The 14,137-nt window shown below is 45.0% G+C and overlaps 1 protein-coding gene across 1 annotated transcript in view; it reads left to right on the plus strand.

Moving 5' to 3' along the window:
- Nucleotides 1-14,137, plus strand: part of KIF7 (kinesin family member 7) — an 81,738-nt gene that overhangs the window by 62,159 nt on the left and 5,442 nt on the right. The window contains exons 15-16 of the mRNA XM_073653251.1: nt 8,822-9,037; nt 10,244-10,450. Coding sequence (XP_073509352.1) covers nt 8,822-9,037; nt 10,244-10,450 — 423 coding nt within the window. The remainder of the gene's footprint in view (nt 1-8,821; nt 9,038-10,243; nt 10,451-14,137) is intronic.

The raw sequence follows: 14,137 nt of genomic DNA on the forward strand, positions 1-14,137 counted from the left end.
GTACACACACGACACACAGACAGTACACATGTCACCCTTCATTTTCACACTGCGTTTTTTGCTGCGCTTTTTTACGCAGTGTGTGAATGGAGGTGCTTTTTTTACCTGCTTAAAAAAACGCAGGTAAAAAAAGCAGGAAAATATGCAGCGTAAAAAAACGCAGGGAAATACGCAATGTGTGAACGCAGCCTTACTCTCTTCATCAGCATTTATCCAGTGGCAGCAGTGGGGGATTCCTGACCTTGGAAATCAGCAGTAGGAGCAGCTTGTACACCCTGTCAGCCCTGCACACCCTCCCCCGTCACGACTGCTAAGATGTCTGTAACATTACAGGAGGTGGGGGATGGGGTGCTGTGCAGGCACAGAGGAGAGAGTTGTGATCTCTATCAGCTCTCCCTAAAGCCGGTGGCTATATTCCCTGACAGACCTGGCCTGAGGCCTCATTAACCTCCTTCCTCCCCCATCCAACATATACTCCCCCTAGGTGGCGCTGTGCAATTGCTCTGCACATGGATCCTCTGCTCTGATTTGCCAGAAGGACCAGCAGGGAGAGAAGCACATCCACTGCACGCAGGGGAGCCTGAACCCTGCCTGTTGTGTGGTGCGTGCACTCGCACTTATGATCCAGGCCCCGGATCTAAGTGCATAGTGACGCCCCTGACTGGGCCTGATTGGTGGAGCAGCAGCACATGAAGCAGAGCAGGGCTCGGACAGCACCTGCGGCGCTGCACAGATGCAGGTGCTGACGCCGGCCCTGCTTGTGGGGGAGCTCCAATGTTTAGGCACACAGGGACTCTCCAAATGCAACATGGTATCCGCTAACAAATTGAATGGAAAATCGGCTCAAATTGTTAGCGGACACCATGTTGCATTTGGAGAGCCTCTGTGTGTCTAAACATTGGAGCTCCCTCACAAGTGACCCCATTTTGGAAACTAGACCCCCCCAAGGCACCTATCTAGATGCATAGTGAGCACTTGGAACCCCCAGGTGCTTCACAAATTGATTCGTAAAAATGAAAAAGTGTTTGTTTTTTTTTCACTTTTTCATTTTTACGAATCAATTTGTGAAGCACCTGGGGGTTCCAAGTGCTCACTATGCATCTAGATAGGTGCCTTGGGGGGTCTAGTTTCCAAAATGGGGTCACTTGTGGGCAGGGCCGGCTCCAGATTTTTGTGGGCCCCGGGCGAAAGAGTCTCAGTGGGCCTCTTTAGCACATACCACGATTCATGATGCACAGATACGGCAGAGAAATTATACATATACACATTATACGGACACATGACCTACACATTATACATATACACATTATACGGCCACATGACCTACACATTATACATATACACATTAAACGGACACATGACCTACGCATTATACATATACACATTATATGGACACATGACCTACGCATTATACATATACACATTATATGGACACATGACCTACGCATTATACATATACACATTATATGGACACATGACCTACGCATTATACATATACACATTATATGGACACATGACCTACACATTATACGAACACATCACCTACGCACTATACATATACACATTATACGGACACATGACCTACGCATTATACATATACACATTATATGGACACATGACCTACGCATTATACATATACACATTATATGGACACATGACCTACACATTATACAGACACATGACCTACGCATAAACACATTATACAGAGACATAATCAGTTAGCACATTATACAAATACATTACCTATATACACATGACCATATATATATAACTACACACATTATACTGGGACATGACATATACATACTTGGACTGCGTTCACACATTGCGTATTTTCGCGCGCTTTTTGAAAATGCACAATGTGCTTTGTGTCTGCCAGCAAAGTGTATGGGAAATTCACTTTGCCGTTCAGACACTGTGTAATTTTACGCAGCGGGAAAGCGCAGCTGCGTAAAGAATTGGCATGTCAATTCTTTACGCAGCTGCGTCCTGCGCTTTCTCTCTATTGTGCCCATTATAAGCGATGGAATTACGCAGCGGTGTTCACTCACTGCGTAATTCCATCGCTTTTTTACGGAGGCGCAGGATGGATACTCACCTACCCGATGTCAGGGGAGAGGCGTCCGGTCCGCTCCAATCCCGCGCTTCCAGCATCTGCCGGTGAGCCGATCAGCTGTTAGCTAACCGGCTTGTAAGCGGCCGGTCAGCTGATTACAAGCCGGTCAGCTGACAGTCTGCTGATCGCTTCACGGCAGATGCTGCAAGCGCAGGACGGAGTAGACGCGTCTCTCATCCATCGGGTAGGTGAGTATCCATAGTCTGTACATACACTGCTAGGGACACACACACGACACATAGACACACAGGAAACATAGACACAGATAGTACACACACGACACACAGACAGTACACATGTCACCCTTCATTTTCACACTGCGTTTTTTGCTGCGCTTTTTTACGCAGTGTGTGAATGGAGGTGCTTTTTTTACCTGCTTAAAAAAACGCAGGTAAAAAAAGCAGGAAAATATGCAGCGTAAAAAAACGCAGGGAAATACGCAATGTGTGAACGCAGCCTTACTCTCTTCATCAGCATTTATCCAGTGGCAGCAGTGGGGGATTCCTGACCTTGGAAATCAGCAGTAGGAGCAGCTTGTACACCCTGTCAGCCCTGCACACCCTCCCCCGTCACGACTGCTAAGATGTCTGTAACATTACAGGAGGTGGGGGATGGGGTGCTGTGCAGGCACAGAGGAGAGAGTTGTGATCTCTATCAGCTCTCCCTAAAGCCGGTGGCTATATTCCCTGACAGACCTGGCCTGAGGCCTCATTAACCTCCTTCCTCCCCCATCCAACATATACTCCCCCTAGGTGGCGCTGTGCAATTGCTCTGCACATGGATCCTCTGCTCTGATTTGCCAGAAGGACCAGCAGGGAGAGAAGCACATCCACTGCACGCAGGGGAGCCTGAACCCTGCCTGTTGTGTGGTGCGTGCACTCGCACTTATGATCCAGGCCCCGGATCTAAGTGCATAGTGACGCCCCTGACTGGGCCTGATTGGTGGAGCAGCAGCACATGAAGCAGAGCAGGGCTCGGACAGCACCTGCGGCGCTGCACAGATGCAGGTGCTGACGCCGGCCCTGCTTGTGGGGGAGCTCCAATGTTTAGGCACACAGGGACTCTCCAAATGCAACATGGTATCCGCTAACAAATTGAATGGAAAATCGGCTCAAATTGTTAGCGGACACCATGTTGCATTTGGAGAGCCTCTGTGTGTCTAAACATTGGAGCTCCCTCACAAGTGACCCCATTTTGGAAACTAGACCCCCCCAAGGCACCTATCTAGATGCATAGTGAGCACTTGGAACCCCCAGGTGCTTCACAAATTGATTCGTAAAAATGAAAAAGTGTTTGTTTTTTTTTCACTTTTTCATTTTTACGAATCAATTTGTGAAGCACCTGGGGGTTCCAAGTGCTCACTATGCATCTAGATAGGTGCCTTGGGGGGTCTAGTTTCCAAAATGGGGTCACTTGTGGGCAGGGCCGGCTCCAGATTTTTGTGGGCCCCGGGCGAAAGAGTCTCAGTGGGCCTCTTTAGCACATACCACGATTCATGATGCACAGATACGGCAGAGAAATTATACATATACACATTATACGGACACATGACCTACACATTATACATATACACATTATACGGCCACATGACCTACACATTATACATATACACATTAAACGGACACATGACCTACGCATTATACATATACACATTATATGGACACATGACCTACGCATTATACATATACACATTATATGGACACATGACCTACGCATTATACATATACACATTATATGGACACATGACCTACGCATTATACATATACACATTATATGGACACATGACCTACACATTATACGAACACATCACCTACGCACTATACATATACACATTATACGGACACATGACCTACGCATTATACATATACACATTATATGGACACATGACCTACGCATTATACATATACACATTATATGGACACATGACCTACACATTATACAGACACATGACCTACGCATAAACACATTATACAGAGACATAATCAGTTAGCACATTATACAAATACATTACCTATATACACATGACCATATATATATAACTACACACATTATACTGGGACATGACATATACATACTTGGACTGCGTTCACACATTGCGTATTTTCGCGCGCTTTTTGAAAATGCACAATGTGCTTTGTGTCTGCCAGCAAAGTGTATGGGAAATTCACTTTGCCGTTCAGACACTGTGTAATTTTACGCAGCGGGAAAGCGCAGCTGCGTAAAGAATTGGCATGTCAATTCTTTACGCAGCTGCGTCCTGCGCTTTCTCTCTATTGTGCCCATTATAAGCGATGGAATTACGCAGCGGTGTTCACTCACTGCGTAATTCCATCGCTTTTTTACGGAGGCGCAGGATGGATACTCACCTACCCGATGTCAGGGGAGAGGCGTCCGGTCCGCTCCAATCCCGCGCTTCCAGCATCTGCCGGTGAGCCGATCAGCTGTTAGCTAACCGGCTTGTAAGCGGCCGGTCAGCTGATTACAAGCCGGTCAGCTGACAGTCTGCTGATCGCTTCACGGCAGATGCTGCAAGCGCAGGACGGAGTAGACGCGTCTCTCATCCATCGGGTAGGTGAGTATCCATAGTCTGTACATACACTGCTAGGGACACACACACGACACATAGACACACAGGAAACATAGACACAGATAGTACACACACGACACACAGACAGTACACATGTCACCCTTCATTTTCACACTGCGTTTTTTGCTGCGCTTTTTTACGCAGTGTGTGAATGGAGGTGCTTTTTTTACCTGCTTAAAAAAACGCAGGTAAAAAAAGCAGGAAAATATGCAGCGTAAAAAAACGCAGGGAAATACGCAATGTGTGAACGCAGCCTTACTCTCTTCATCAGCATTTATCCAGTGGCAGCAGTGGGGGATTCCTGACCTTGGAAATCAGCAGTAGGAGCAGCTTGTACACCCTGTCAGCCCTGCACACCCTCCCCCGTCACGACTGCTAAGATGTCTGTAACATTACAGGAGGTGGGGGATGGGGTGCTGTGCAGGCACAGAGGAGAGAGTTGTGATCTCTATCAGCTCTCCCTAAAGCCGGTGGCTATATTCCCTGACAGACCTGGCCTGAGGCCTCATTAACCTCCTTCCTCCCCCATCCAACATATACTCCCCCTAGGTGGCGCTGTGCAATTGCTCTGCACATGGATCCTCTGCTCTGATTTGCCAGAAGGACCAGCAGGGAGAGAAGCACATCCACTGCACGCAGGGGAGCCTGAACCCTGCCTGTTGTGTGGTGCGTGCACTCGCACTTATGATCCAGGCCCCGGATCTAAGTGCATAGTGACGCCCCTGACTGGGCCTGATTGGTGGAGCAGCAGCACATGAAGCAGAGCAGGGCTCGGACAGCACCTGCGGCGCTGCACAGATGCAGGTGCTGACGCCGGCCCTGCTTGTGGGGGAGCTCCAATGTTTAGGCACACAGGGACTCTCCAAATGCAACATGGTATCCGCTAACAAATTGAATGGAAAATCGGCTCAAATTGTTAGCGGACACCATGTTGCATTTGGAGAGCCTCTGTGTGTCTAAACATTGGAGCTCCCTCACAAGTGACCCCATTTTGGAAACTAGACCCCCCCAAGGCACCTATCTAGATGCATAGTGAGCACTTGGAACCCCCAGGTGCTTCACAAATTGATTCGTAAAAATGAAAAAGTGTTTGTTTTTTTTTCACTTTTTCATTTTTACGAATCAATTTGTGAAGCACCTGGGGGTTCCAAGTGCTCACTATGCATCTAGATAGGTGCCTTGGGGGGTCTAGTTTCCAAAATGGGGTCACTTGTGGGGGAGCTCCAATGTTTAGGCACGCAGGGGCTCTCCAAACGCCACATGGCGTCCGCTAACAATTTGAGCCGATTTTCCATTCAATTTGTTAGCGGACACCATGTCTCGTTTGGAGAGCCCCTGATGTGCCTAAACAGTGGAGCTCCCCCACAAGTGACCCCATTTTGGAAACTATACCCCTCAAGGATTTTATTAAGGGGTATAGTGAACATTTTGAACCCAGAGGTACGACGCAGAATTTGATAACATTAGGTCATCATATTGAATAAGTTGTCATTAGTCTTGAGCGCAAGTGCTCGCTACTTGAGTTTGCATCGGGTACTCAGGTATGCACCATGTACTGCGTGTGCTCGATTGACATGCTCGAGTCCCTGCCCTGCATGTTTCACAGTTATTAGACACCCAAAAAAAAACATGCAGGGATCGCTCGTGCATGGCAGGCAATCCCCGCAAAGTTTTTTTGGCCGTGAAGTATATGGGGCGGAGACTCGAGCATGTCACTCAAATACCCACGATACTCAATGCATACCCGAGCACCCGATGCAAACTCAAGTAGCGAGCACTTGCGCTCAACACTAGTCGCCATATCGTCATCTTTTTTTCTTACTTTTGAAAAAAATCCCAACCCCATCACAACCCTAACCCCTAACCCTAGCCCAACCCTAACCCAAGAGTTTATTTTTTACGCCGTTCCTTGTGCGGTATAAGTGATTAGACGACCTTATTCTTCGGGTCGGTGAGACTACAGTGATACCAGAATCATATGGGGTTTTTATGACTGACAGCTGTCACACACTAAAAGACGCATTTATTGTAAAATCTAGTTTTTGCATCGCCATATTTTGAGAGCTATAATTTTTCCAGATTTTGGCAGACAGTTATGTGATGGCTTGTTTTTTGCGGGATGAGTTGACGTTGTTATTGGTGCCATTTTCAGGCATGTGACATTTTTTGATCGCTTTCTATTCCGATTTTTGGGAGGCAGAATAAACAAAAACCAACAATTCAGGAATTGTTTTTTTTTTTTTTTTTTTTTTATTCTGCTCCGTGTGTGGTAAAATTGATAAGGCAGCTTTATTCTTCGGGTCAGTACGTTTACAGCGGTACCACATTTATATCGTTTTTCTATGTTTTGCACTTTTACATAATAAAAGCAATTTTATAGAAAAAATTATTTTTTAGCATAGCTTTGTTCTGAGAGCTATAACTTTTTTATTTTTCAGCTGATGGAGCTGTATGGTGGCTTGTTTTTTGCGGGACGAGATGACGTTTTCAGCGGTACCATTTTTATTTATATTCGTCTTTTTGATCACGTGTTATTCCATTTTTTGTTTGGCGGTATGGTGATAAAGCATTGTTTTTTGCTTCGTTTTTTATTTTTTATTTTTACCGTGTTCACTGAAGGGGTTAACTAGTGGGACAGTTTTATAGGTCAGGTTGTTCCGGACGCGGCGATACCAAATATGTGTACTTTTATTGTTTTTTGGTGTTTTTTTTATAATATTTATTGATGGGTACATTAGATTTTTATTTTTGGTGGATTATTTTTTTTTTTTTTTTATATATATATTTTTACAGTTTTTTTTTTCACTTTCTGACAGTTTTTATACTTTTTTACTTTGTCCCACTCTGGGACTTTCACTTTTTTATCTCTGATCGCCTGCATGGCACAGGAATGCAGCACCATCCCTGTGCCATGCAGGCTGTCAGCGCTGGACAGGGAGAAGATAGTTTGGAGATGCACTGCGCATGTCCAAAAAATCTTCCTGCTGTCTGGTGACCCGGATGTTGTCATGACGACATCGGGTCGTCATGGCAACATCCTGGAAGCCGCGGCAGACAGCGCTGGAGGCCGGAAGAGGAGGTGAGTATCTGCGATCACCTCCCCTTGCCACCGCAATGCTGCAATCGACTTCGATCGCAGCATTGCGGGGGTTAATGTGCGGGGAGCGGTGCGGGACCACTCCCTGCACATAGTACCGGGTGTCAGCTGTGACAATCAGCTGACACCCTGCGGCGATCGCGCCCGCACAGCCTGTGTGCTCGCGCGCGATCGCGATGACGTACTAATACGGGTCTGGCTCTTAAGTCCCAGGGCACAGACGCGTATTAGTACGTCTAATGTTGTTAAGGGGTTAAAGCACGACTCCAGCATTTTTTTATATTTCACTTCCAGAGTGGTATTACTAATGTAAGTTCCGTGCCTGTAGTGAAATACTTACAAGCTGCCGTCGTCTTCCGTTCTCGGCGCCGCTCCAGTTGTTTTCTGTTAGTTGTGAATAGCCAGTTCGCTCCAGTGTTTGCTGGGCCGGCAAGACTCAAAAAAAAAAACAGCAGCTGGTATGTATATTACCAAGGGCAGGGATCATATGAACTAGACCAAAGGTTATATTAAGAAAAACAAAATGCTGGAGTGGTGCTTTGAATGCCCCTATACACATCAGATAGTCATCCAGCCCCACTGAATAAGTGGGTTTCGATGACAGTAATGTGTATGGGGGGTCTTTATCCTAGTTTCATTGTAGCTGCATTACTCCTCACTGTTCATGTGTGTTGCCTGTGTGCTGTCACTCATGTAACTATAAGAAGGAGCTACCAGCCTGAGGAAAACAGTTTGTAACATGTTGCTTATACAAGATGAGCAAGATGAAAAGCATTGATTGTGAAGGTACTAGGTGCAAGTCATCAGTTAGAAAAAAACATTGCATTGACCTGAATTAGAAGATTGCTGTTGTACATTTCTGACAATTCCGTGTACTTGAAAATGTCACCCCATGTTTTCTGCATGTCTTACCAATATAGTGTTGTTTTATTACTTTTTGCTGTAACGGTACTTCTTTTCTGCAAACCAATTGTACTGTTACGCAATTGTTATTTTGATGAGTCTGTTCTGCCACGTTTAGGCTCTGAGCAATGATATCGTCAGGGTGTCAAGCCGCATAGAAGATTTAGAGAAGGAGTTGTCGGAAAAGAATGGACAGCTTCGCCAGGGCAGCGCTTACGACCAGCAGCGTATACGAGATGAAATCAACAATCTGAGACAAGAGAAAGAGCTGCTGTTAAAGCAGAGAGTGGACATAGATGACAAGCTGCGCCAAGGGAGCCTGCTTTCTGCTGAGGTGATTTTCTTCAATAAATGTTATGTGGGTTTTTTTTTTTGTCCTTTTAAAGGAATTTTCTTAATTTACATTTATCACCTATCCGCAGCATAAGTGATAAATGTCTGATTGCTGGGGAATTCATTGCTGGAACACCCACCGATTACCATAATAGAGGTCCAGGTACCCTGGTCCCACTCAGTGCATGCCCGCAGCAAAGGGGAGTGACAGATGAGCTCCCTGAGATGCTTCAGTCAATGTATATGGTGTCAGCGGAAACAGCTATACTCGGCTGTTTCGGTAAGCTCCATAGGCTTTGAATGGTGTAGCAGCGAGGTTTTGTAGTGAGGAGGAGTGACGAGTTCTGAAACCTCATTCTAATGAATAGAATATCAGTGTATAGGGTTTGGGTATAAACAAATGGATTATGGGATTTTTCCCTCTCTATGGTTGCATATTTCCCTACTGTTTCATAACCATTTATATGGATTGGATATAACAAGTGAACATTACCTGTGTGGCTTGTCTATGTCTGAATTTCTCCTTTTAAATTCTATTTTCATGCTACTATATTTTAATAATTATATTTAATAAAGTGGAGTTTAGCATTACTTTGGCATTTTTGCTCCAGTTTTTGTATAGGTTCTATTTACTATGGGAGTGCCTATAATTCTTTGGTCTAGAAAAGTGTATTCATTCTAATAAATGGGGCAGACATATCCTTGCTGCAATCTGTACCGCGGCACCAGGGCCCAAGAGGTAAGGGGGCCGATTTTCACCTCCAAAGCACTAAGCAGCCTGTGTAACAAACACATAAAGGGCTGAAGAGCTATTGGATTACTAGAGCCCATATTCTGTTCTTGCACAGGGGCCCACTTTAGTGTCAAGTAAAACTGATAGGAGTCTCGCATTCCTAGAGAGCAAAACTGTGTACATTGGGCTCTGTGTAATGCTCAATGTCCCCTGTGGTGGCGCTGCAGGAAAGTTAAACATTTGGTGCCTAGTTCCCCCACAGGTTTTAGCAGCTTGCTGGGGGTCTTATAGGGATAACCTATGAGTAGCTCTCACAAAATATGATTGTCTAAAGAAAGCAAACCACTTAATCACTTATTTACTTCTATTTATTGTAATGTAAATTCTTTTAAGCATGCTTCATTAAACGTGATAAAAAATATTGATTAGAACAAGACTTCTGACATTGGTCATTCAATGTTCCTTTCTGTTTAGGAAGAGCGGATCCTTTTCCAGCTGGATGAGGCCATAGAAGCTCTTGACGCTGCGATTGAATACAAGAATGAATCCATTACTCGCAGACAGCGGGTTCTCCGTGCCTCCGCCAGCCTTCTCTCCCAGTGTGAGATGAACCTGATGGCAAAGCTTAGTTATCTGTCGTCCTCAGAGACTCGGGCTCTCCTGTGTAAATATTTTGACAAGGTATGCATTGCTGTCTCTCAACGCCATGTTTCAAACAGTAAGAAGAAAGTAAATGGGATGTGGATATTTTTATTTTTTGAATTTTACAGTCTAGTGTCTAATCCAGACTCAAGTAGCAGTACTGCATCCTTTTATTCAAGACTTGTTATTAAAAGTTTTTCAGGACGGAGGTGCAAAGTAAATCTTTCTATTGACCTGTTGCATTGTAATCAGCTGGGCCCACCGACTCCTTCTGTCAAAGTGAGGGGCAGGATTACTCAGGTTGTGAAACCACACATAAGGTCTCCAGTGAGCGGAGAGCTATTTGTGTTTTCAGAATTGGTAGGAGCCCTGGAACTAGAACATTTAATGATTGTATTTTTGGGCCATAGGTGAAACAAATATTAATAATGTTCCTGATCGATTTATGTTTACTATCATCTATGGTCTATGATATATATATATATATCTATATCTATCTATATAGATAGATAGATAGATAGATAGACACACGAATTAGAAAAGGGGCATATAGAAAAAAGAAAGTGTATTCTTCGGAGAGAAAGAGAGAGAGAAAAAAAAAAAAAGGGGGGGGGGAAAGAAAAAGAGCAACACAAGCAAACAACTTGTAAATGGGTGGGTGCCCGTCCTCCAGGTAAATACCAAACCTTCTTACATATGACTAGCTCTTGCTGAGCTAATAAATCATCTATTTTTGGAGTGCTGTTTCTACTATTTTTTTCATATATATATATATATATATTTATACACTGCTCAAAAAAATAAAGGGAACACTCACATAACACATCCTAGATCTGAATGAATGAAATATTCTCATTGAGTACTTTGTTCTGTACAAAGTTGAATGTGCTGACAACAAAATCACACAAAAATCATCAATGAAATCAAATTTATTAACCAATGGAGGCCTGGATTTGGAGTCACCCCCAAAATTAAAGTGTAAAAACACACTACAGGCTGATCCAATTTTGATGTAATGTCCTTAAAACAAGTCAAAATGAGGCTCAGTATTGTGTGTGGCCTCCACGTGCCTGTATGACCTCCCTACAACGCCTGGGCATGCTCCTGATGAGGTTGCGGATGGTCTCCTGTGGGATCTCCTTCCAGACTTGGACTAAAGCTTCCGCCAACTCCTGAACAGTCTGTTGTGCAACGTGACGTTGGTGGATGGAGCGAGACATGATGTCCCAGATGTGCTCAATCAGGTCTGGGGAACGGGTGTGCCAGTCCATAGCTTCAATGCCTTCATCTTGCAGGAACTGCTGACACACTCCAGCCACATGAGGTCTGGCATTGTCCTGCATTAGGAGGAACCCAGGGCCAACTGCACCAGCATATGGTCTCACAAGGGGTCTGAGGATCTCATCTTGGTACCTAATGGCAGTCAGGCTACCTCTGGCGAGCACTTGGAGGGCTATGCGACCCTCCAAAGAAATGCCACCCCACACCATTACTGACCCACAGCCAAACTGGTCATGCTGAAGGATGTTGCAGGCAGCAGATCGCTCTCCATGGCGTCTCCAGACTCTGTCACGTCTGTCACATGTGCTCAATGTGAACCTGCTTTCATCTGTGAAGAGCACAGGACGCCAGTGGCGACTTTGCCAGTCCTGGTGTTCTGTGGTAAATGCAAAGCGTCCTGCACAGTGTTGGGCTGTGAGCACAACCCCCATCTGTGGACGTCGGGCCCTCATACCACCCTCATGGACTCGGTTTCTAACCGTTTGTACAGACACATGCACATTTGTGGCCTGCTGGAGGTCATTCTGCAGGGCTCTGGCAGTGCTCCTCCTGTTCCTCCTTGCACAAAGGCGGAGGTAGTGGTCCTGCTGCTGGGTTGTTGCCCTCCTACAGCCCCCTCCACATCTCCTGGTGTACTGGCCTGTCTCCTGGTAGCGCCTCCAACCTCTGGACACAACGCTGACAGACACAACAAGCTTTCTTGCCACTGCTCGCATTGATGTGCCATCCTGGATGAGCTGCACTACCTGAGCAACTTCTGTGGGTTGTAGAGTCCGTCTCATGCTACCACGAGTGTGAAAGCAAAACCAACATTCAAAAGTGACCAAAACATCAGCCAGAAAGCATTGGTACTGAGATGTGGCCTGTGGTCACCACCTACAGAACCACTCCTTTATTGAGGGTGTCTTGATAATTGCCAATAATTTCCATCTATTGTCTATTCCATTTGCACAACAGCATGTGAAATTAATTGTCAATCAGTTTTGCTTCCTAAATGGACAGTTTGATTTCACAGAAGTTTGATTCAGGGTTTGTGCACACGATGCAGAAATGCTCAGGATTTTTTCCTGAGCATTTCTGCATCTCCCTGGCAGGAAAAAACGCATGCGGATTGTATATGCGGTTTCCTGCCAGGGACATGCGGAAATGAAGCGGTCTTCACTTTTATTTCCGCATGCGGGTTGACAAGCGCTTTCCAAGCGATTTTAGCATCACTTGGAAAGTGCTTGTCAACTTCACACTATATAAATCCATGCAAACAGCATGGATTTATATAGTGTGTGAATGTCAAAAAATAAATATATACTTTACCCTCTGATGGCCCCCGGTGTCCTGCTTCGCTCGGTCCCGGCTACCGGCAGTGAAGACTGAAGGACCTGCCGATGTCAGCGTCACGTGACCCGTCACATGACTCTGACGTCAGCGAAGGTCCTTCTTCATTCAACCACGAAGTGCCGGGAACCAAGCAGGAGCGCTGAGCGGGCCGTCATATATATTTTTTATTTTATTCTTTTTTTTTAATGGTACCTGGGTCTGGATGAGAGTCCTCTCATCCACACCCGGGTACCATCCGCACATTAGACCGCATGGAATGCGCATCAACATATACAGTGATGCGGATTCCATGCGGTCTAATGCAAGTCAATGGCGCCAAAAAAGCAGCTTTTCCGCAAAATTAATTGACATGCTGCGGATTTTTGAACGCAACGTTTACGCTGCGGAAAAATCCGCATCATGGGCACAGCACATGCGGATTTCAATTGGGGAACATTGCTGCCCTTCTACCATGCAACTGCAAAAACGCCGCGGAAACGCATTAAAAACGCATCGTGTGAACTCAGCCTTACTCGGAGTTATTTTCTGTTGTTTAAGCGTTCCCTTTATTTTTTTGAGCAGTGTGTGTATATACATATAGTCGAGGAAAAGGGGCATATAGAAAAAAGAAAGTGTTTTCTTCCTCGACAAAATATATATATATATATATATATATATATATATATATACACACAGTACAGACCAAAAGTTTGGAGACACCTTCTCATTTAAAGATTTTTCTGTATTTTCATGACTGAAAATTGTACATTCACACTGAAGGCATCAAAACTATGAATTAACACATGTGGAATTATATACTTTACAAAAAAGTGTGAAACAACTGAAAATATGTCTTATATTCTGGGTTCTTCAAAGTAGCCACCTTTTGCTTTGATGACTGCTTTGCACACTCTTGGCATTCTCTTGATGAGCTTCAAGAGGTAGTCACCGGAAATGGTCTTCACTTCACAGGTGTGCCCTGTCAGGTTTAATAAGTGGGATTTCTTGCCTTATATATGGGGTTGGGACCATCATTTGTGTTGTGCAGAAGTCTGGTGGATACACAGCTGATAGTCCTACTGAATAGACTGTTAGCTGCTTTTTTCTTGCCATAATACAAATTCTAAGTAA

This window comes from Phyllobates terribilis, unplaced genomic scaffold (assembly GCF_046119375.1).
Source record: "Phyllobates terribilis strain yellow unplaced genomic scaffold, ASM4611937v1 Scaffold_11__3_contigs__length_659146591, whole genome shotgun sequence".
NCBI classification, from domain to species: Eukaryota; Metazoa; Chordata; class Amphibia; order Anura; family Dendrobatidae; genus Phyllobates; species Phyllobates terribilis.